This window comes from Lactuca serriola, chromosome 6, assembly GCF_051521515.1.
Source record: "Lactuca serriola cultivar US96UC23 chromosome 6, Lser_US96UC23_V15, whole genome shotgun sequence".
NCBI classification, from domain to species: Eukaryota; Viridiplantae; Streptophyta; class Magnoliopsida; order Asterales; family Asteraceae; genus Lactuca; species Lactuca serriola.
Genome location: NC_136413.1, coordinates 33,123,076 through 33,130,650, shown reverse-complemented (window position 1 = coordinate 33,130,650; position 7,575 = coordinate 33,123,076). Strand labels below are relative to the sequence as shown.

Below are 7,575 nucleotides of genomic sequence, written 5' to 3'. Positions count from 1 at the left end.
ATACAATAAAATGACAAGTGGAAAATAGAAAATTTAAAAATTCTAGAAAATGACATGTGGCCAATTAAATGATAGAATGACAAATGACAATAACATTTTCATTTATTAGGGTATATTGTTTCTGCTAGGACCACAAAAGTATTAGTGAAGCCTAACGAAAATTTAAAAGGTGATAAAGTTTATACATCAAATGTGGTGTATAAAGAAGTGTTGCACGATCAATAATATATAATTAGTCATGTGTTATTACAAATTTGCATATTTTGTGTATTCTTATAATTCTTTATTTTTGTTTGAATGACTTAAACATTTCATATTTTATGCCGTCTTGACCAGTTTCTTTTTATCGGTTATTTGATGTATCATGTAACAAATAACACCATAGTTTGATTATTTTGTCTTCGACATGTCCTTTCTTTTGTAACATAACATTTTTGTAGCGGAAACATATCACCGAAGGAATTTACACGCCCCGCCGCTTTGCGCGGGTACACTGCTAGTGTGTATATATATATATATATATATATATATATATATATATATATATATATATATATATATATATGAAACGAAATGAAATTCACCAATATTATGTAATAATTACGAATGTGAATATATAATTTACATTAAAATGTTGTTAATAGGAGAAAATGTGGAATTTAGTTAAGGTAACCTGATATGTGTCTACGATGGTACTCAAGGCCACACTAATGGCTTGACCAGTAACCACACTTACTTTTCAGCCATTTGACAAATATGTTCCCCCTCTATCTACTCTTCGAACTGACTTCCAGGACCTTGAGGACAATGTCCATGTTAAGGGGGAAGGAATTGATACGTTTCTAAGATAGTACTCAAGACCACTGACATAGCTTGACTAATAGCCATGTTTCTTTTATTTAGTCAAAGAGTAGTTGCGTTTTATTAGGAACCCACTCTTCATTATGCATGTATGTTTCCTTAATTCTAGCTTAGCACTAGGTGATTGCATCTTTAAATTGTAAGCTCACCCTAAAGGTAAGCATAAATTGGTTTCAATTTATGTTCATGTGTTATCTCTCTTCTCTAAATGGTGTCTATCATAACCGAAAATAAGAACTCGTTGCCATCATTGATTTGTTTTATGTCAAATTAGTTTTATGACTTTAATTAAATGTTTGTTTCAAAAAAATTTGAGGGTATCCATAATATTTGAACTCTATAACGTCTAATGAATTGTTAAATAATAGTAATATATTTTTCATACAACTTTACCATTTATTTCAACAATCCATTGAACAATAATCTTTTTTCCTATCAACACTTAAATAACCATTGAACTACAAATGTACTAAATGTTAACTTGACATTCGATTCTCATTGAGTTTAATGCATTAATGTAAACTAAATATTTTGCATCTCATTCAATAATTCCATTAAAACATACATTTCATATTCGAATACAAAACACCCAAGACAATTATTATTCACCAATGGCAAAAAAGTTACACGATCACAATAAACTTCTTAATTTAAAATTCATTGGTCGCAATTGGGACATGAGTCCTAACAATGAAAAAGTTTTCATACATGAATCCGGCGAGTCCTCCACCAATGAGTGGACCGACCCAATAGACCCAGTGATCAGTCCAGTCACCGGACACTAGAGCCGGACCGAAAGATCTTGCCGGGTTCATAGATGCACCAGAGAAAGCACCCGCAGCCATGATGTTAGCACCAACCACAAGCCCAACTAAAAGTGGGCCGAGCCCATCAAGAAAGCCCTTCTTTGGATCCACTAGAGTAGCATAAACAGTAAAGAGCAAAGAGAAAGTCAACACAATCTCCATAATGACACCTTGTAGAGAATCCATTCCAACTGCAAGTGTATGCACCGGCGTTGTCTGAAAGTTACCGGAAAGAAAGTGATGTATAAATTTTACTGCATAAAGTACAACAATAAACTTCTAAAAATTACGGTTTCGAAGTCAAAATTTACCAGTCCTCCGGTGAGGTAACTCAGGAGAGCACAAGCAGCCACTGAAGCAAGCAACTGATCAATCCAGTAAAGAACAGATCGAACGACGGTGATATGACCACCGACGCACAGCCCAAGAGTGACTGCCGGATTCAGATGGCCACCGGAGATTCTGAAGCCAGCGGAGATCATCACCCCCACCACTAATGCATGAGCCATTGCCACGAAAAATAGCCCCACCACCTCATTTCCCACCAGTTTCTCTGATAAATTCAACAAATAACCGAAGTCACATCCAACAATTCTCCAAAAAAATGTAAAAGAAATGAAGTTATGAAGTTGAATATGGGAGAAAATGTGAGCTATTCACCGGTGGTCATGGCAGCTCCGACACCAGCAAAGATGAAGAGAAAGGTGGCGATGAACTCGACAACTAGCGCTTGGATGCAGTCAGGCTTGGTCACCTCCTGGATTGAGCCGATCGCTATCTTCGCCATTGTTGCAAATCTGAAAGCTTCTAGTGATGAATTCAAGCAGAAATGGCTAGCGTCTGATTTATAGGGAGGTATTATTTGAGATAAAGTAATATTCCGTTGGCAATACATTGATAGTACTTGGAGTTGGCACATCGTGACACTATCATCACCTTCCCCACATGGTGGGCCACATGGATGATTGTTCCTCCATTGACTTCAAAAATGATTTCTTATATCCTTTGAACCGGGTCATTATGGGATTGAATATCCTATTGATAATTCGGGTCAAATAACTGATATGTTTATAATGAGTTCACTGTGATCTTAATTCTTAACGACACTGGTATTCTGTCACAAGTTAGTAATATATCCAACAATCCGCTAGTTAGAGATCTGTTTGTAAGTACTTTCTGGTTAGTTAGATATTTTTCTGTATAAATGTTACGAGTTCTGTATGATGCAATCAATCAATGAGAAGGTTAAGCATTTTCTCTCATTTCATCTATTTCATTCATGAAAGTTAAAAAGAACCAACAATACTACAATACTACACCTCTCGGGCGAATAATTCATGATTTATTTGTTAAATTAGTAAAGTCAATCGTTTAAATTTGGGTTTATGAACATGTTTGGAAAAAAAACTAGCAGTGAAAATTAAAAATTTTAGCTTTTATTAGTATAGAAATTTTCAATAAAAATAGATGAAAAGTTTTAAAAGACATAATTACATAAAAATTAAGAGCGAAAAACTCATAAATGCTAAAAAGTTACAAAAGGTACTTAAATTAAGGTTTGAATTATGCGTTTTTTGTTAAAAATAATTTTTAATCGTATTTCCGAACAATTTTGTTTGTGTAACATCCCAAAAACCAAGGATAAAAGTTTCAAATTTTTAATAACCAAACACTATTGTAACTTTATTCAAACATCAGAAGTCATTTCAAAATAAAACAATTATCAGAGTTCATTCCTAAAGATCATATATTGTTGAAAACACGGGTGTATGCGCTATGATCAAGCATGACCTTTCCTTTCGAACCGGAAATACGTGAAACCATAAATCACAAACTGTAAGCACGAAGCTTAGTGAGTTCCCCAAATACCACATACCAAACATATCCAACGAATCACACATGTCATACATATCCAATCAATCAATAAAAGTGCTATGTGCCAACCATGGTCTTGCCATTATGCCACGAGCCACCTCGTGATCTTTCTTGCCAGGTCGGGGCCCAAAACCCTGGGTCTTACAGGCAAGTGCTAGGAGCCACCTCCCGGTCTTCCATTCAAGCATCACAAAGACAACTAGCATAAAATCTACAACTACTTAAATAGTAATTGCCTGAGCTCAAACTCAGGTCTTGCATACAGTTTGCCAGGAGTCGCCTCCTGGTCTTTCATAGAAACTGCCAAGGGTTACCCCCGGGTTTTCCTACAATACATAAACCAAATGGGCCGCCATTGGTGCCTTCGACCCATAGAACAGTGAGGACACTCACCTCGAATACAGAAGCTCACTGATAGAAATCCCTAGTTGTTGCCCTGAGGACTTCCCAAGCTATCAATACCAAAATAACACGCAATCAACAATTGGGTTCCAAACTATGATCCATAATCCATACCTGAGGTAAAATGAACATCTTACCCCTGACCCAACATGAACCAAAACTAAGGCTCAAGCCCAAAACCAAAAGGTCCAACTACAAGATCCATAAAGCCTACTAATGGCCCAATTTTCCAAATTGGGTCTGAACCCTCACATGAGCCTTTCCTTGAAGCCCATTAACATTTCCTAAACCAAAGCACACATTCAAAGCTAGCCCAAAAAAAACCTCAAACATGTAACACCCCGACTCCTAGGTACAAGTTTTAAGCATTATATTACATATTTATGGACCTAATCGACGACTTGGTTGTCCACAACTCGTTGTGTAGAGGCGGGTTAGCCCGCGTGGGTTATTAGATCTACTCGACCAGTCGGAGGACCCTGACTCGACGAGTAGGGGGCTGGAAAATGAAACCCTAATTTTTAGGGTTTGTACCATATTTAAAGGACCTTAAGTCCCTTCCTCCAGTCCTTTACCACCCTATTGACAGCCAGAAGAAACCCTAATCGAGATTACCTTGTTCTTGAGTGTTTGTGAGGTCTAAGGAGTGATTTTGGTGCATTTTGTGAAGGAGGTGTGAAGTATAAGAAGCTTGGAGCAAAAAGGAGCTTGAGACTCTGACTCTATTTCTTCTTGGCATCATTTTGAAGGTAAAAAGTCATTACCTTGGTTTATCTTTAGCTTAATCTCCTTGTGTTTGGGTTTAGGTCCATCTTTAGCACACTTAGGAGTCATTTCGAGTATTGGGACAAGATCTAAAGTTGTAACTTCAGATCTGGACTCCCCTTAATCCCTATAGCTATAAAGCTATGAGATTTGGCAAGCTTGGGCCTTTCCCTTTGAGTTAATCTTTCCCTTAGTCTAGTTTTGGCATTTAGAACCATGCATGCACGTAAAGTTTTCATCTTTACGTGGAAACCATGTCCTAGGAGGTTGGATCTGCAATATGGAGCTTTGGGGTGGCTTAAAAACATCTGTATAAGTAATGGACTGGATGAACTCGACGAGTCGCTTAGCCGACTCGGCGAGTCGGATGAGGGTTTCCCGTATTGATTATGCATAACCTCGGCGAGTCACCAAGAGGACTCGACGAGTCAGTTAGGGATTTCCCCGATATATGGACACACATGAATTCGACAAGTTGGTTGGAAGATTAGCGAGTAAATTAGGGTTTTGGGTGACTTCTGAGTTCTTAAGAAAACTTGACGATTTGCTAGATGCACTCGACGAGTCGGGTCAACATGGACTGTTGACATTGATCGTTGACTTTGACTGGTTTGACTTCTAGGGGTATTTTAGTATATTGGGAATTTATGGAAGTGGTTTTATGGTGAATATAGGTGTTGGAGTTCGTAGCTGCGATTCGAGAGTTTGATCTTATCACTATAGATTCGACAGTTGTGAGATGAGTTTTCCTCACTAAGCTCAAGGGTCGAAGGCACCAAGGCCGACCCTTTTGGATTGTTATCCGGATATGTTATGCTAGTATAACCCGTTAGATCAGTATCCTGGTAGATAGGATGATGTTATACTGTTATGATCCGTTAGATTGGTATCCTGGTAGATAGGATGTTATTATGTTGTTATGATCTGTTAGGTCAGTTTGTATGTGTATAGACTGTTATGTGATTATCTGATATATGTGCACATGTTTGATTGGTGGTTGAGGCTTAACTTCTTTGTGCGAAAGCCAATAGACCTAGGCATTCCAACTTGATGGTTGTGGGCCGTGAGTATTCCATACCGTGGATGATTGGACTCGTAGTATGTGGGAATTCCAACTTGATGGTTGAGGGCCTAGGGTATTCCATCTTGAGGATGATTGGACCCATAGTATGCTGGAATTCAAACCCGATGGTTGAGGGCCTGGGGTATTCCAACCCGATGGTTGACTGGACCCATAGTATTCTGTTTGTGTTTATATGTGTATTGTTGTGTGTATGGGTATTTGGGGAAACTCACTAAGCTTCGGGCTTACATATTTAGTTTTGGTTTCAGGTACTTCGGATGATTGCGGGAAGGCGAAGGCGTGATTGTACAGCTCCTCACATTTTTATGCTTTTGATTTTTGGGATACTTTAATATGAAACTATTTTGAAAACTCTTTGTAATAATTAATGGTTTTTAATTAATTGAAAAAGTTTTAAATTGGATTGAATTTTATGGGTGTTACCAGTTGGTATCAGATCCTTGGTTTGAGTGAATTGAAGGAACAATCGTGTGAATCCAGTATCAAACTAAGGAAAATATTTTCAAAATGATTTTAAATGGTTTTCAAAATAAGTAAAGGAGGATGCAGAGTGTACGATCAGCCGGAGCCAGTAAGTAGACCCCCAAAATACCATGCGGTTATTTGATTAAGTGATATGTTAGAACATCATGCTAGTACTAGGCTAGGGATCTTCAGGAATTGCATGATAGAATTGCCTGATTGTATGATGCCTGATAACCTAGGGTTTTCCTTATATGAAGTTGACATCATTACTATAGTTGCTTAGTGTATGCATCATAACTGTACATAATTAAGATCTTATAGCCTGAGAATGTGTGGTTTGGCCTTAATTCCTGTTCTTGTTTGATGAAGGGCTTAGGGTAGGATCACTTATTCGAAAGTCTATAAGGTCCAGTGATATGTATGACTAGCATACATTAGTGCTACAGGGTTGGTGGAGGTTTCATGGATGGTTGGATTGTACGAGGCCAGTAGGCCAGTTATGAGATATTTAGCATTCATCTAGGAGTGAGGATTGCGCATTCACAATGCATATGTATATTGTTAGGGTGTTGTGATAATACTTGAGGCAAATATGGGTAGGTGTAGAAGGTAGTATGGGCCCGTACTACTGAAAGCACATGACCCATACGCATAGCAAGGAAGTCACAACCCCTAGGGTTTAGTTGGGAGTTGGTTCCCTGTTATTTATGTGGATTATTTGATATCTTCCTGGTGTAATTTCAGAATGGTGGTTACGAGGCATTTTGTGACTCGACGAGTCCCTATCCTTTCAACTGCCCTCATCCACGCCTCTACTCGTCGAGTTTAGCAATGACTCGACGAGTTCTCCTTCTTTACGAACCTCGAATGATCCTTCATCTGACTCGCTCGAGTTGTATGAACAACTCGTCAAGTTCACCTTCAACTGTTGAACACGTCCTGACCTTGACTCGCCGAGTTGTATGAACAACTCGTCGGGTTCATCTTCAATCGTTGGGAGATTACCTTGGACTCACCGAGTCTGCTCATGCACTCGTCGATTCCTATGATTTCCAGGTCTATGGATAAGTCCAATACATTGGGTCATTCCCTCGGACCCTTCTAAGACCATTCTAACACTTACTGGGTTCCTTTGAACCTTAACAGAAAAGGGGAGTCAAGCCTCGGACTCGTCGAGTCCTAAGAATGACTCGCTGAGTCGAGGTTGTCCAAGTCTCATTTCTCGAACTCTGATGTACAAAACTTGTCCAATGATAGATCTAGGCTCCTAAGATCGATCTAGCATGTAAAGTTCCGAACTTTACGTGCATGCATGGG

At 38.6% G+C, this 7,575-nt stretch overlaps 1 protein-coding gene across 1 annotated transcript; it reads right to left on the bottom strand.

The window, feature by feature from the left end:
* Positions 1-1,379: 1,379 nt before the first annotated feature.
* TIP4;1 (tonoplast intrinsic protein 4;1) lies at positions 1,380-2,514 on the bottom strand. Its single transcript, XM_079006196.1, has 3 exons — positions 2,328-2,514; positions 1,979-2,220; positions 1,380-1,883 (listed from the first exon to the last, which is right to left on the bottom strand). Exons 1-3 carry the CDS (start codon positions 2,452-2,454, stop codon positions 1,512-1,514), a joined length of 741 nt encoding a protein of 246 aa, XP_078862322.1. The 5' UTR covers positions 2,455-2,514; the 3' UTR covers positions 1,380-1,511.
* Between the last annotated feature and the right edge of the window lie 5,061 nt (positions 2,515-7,575).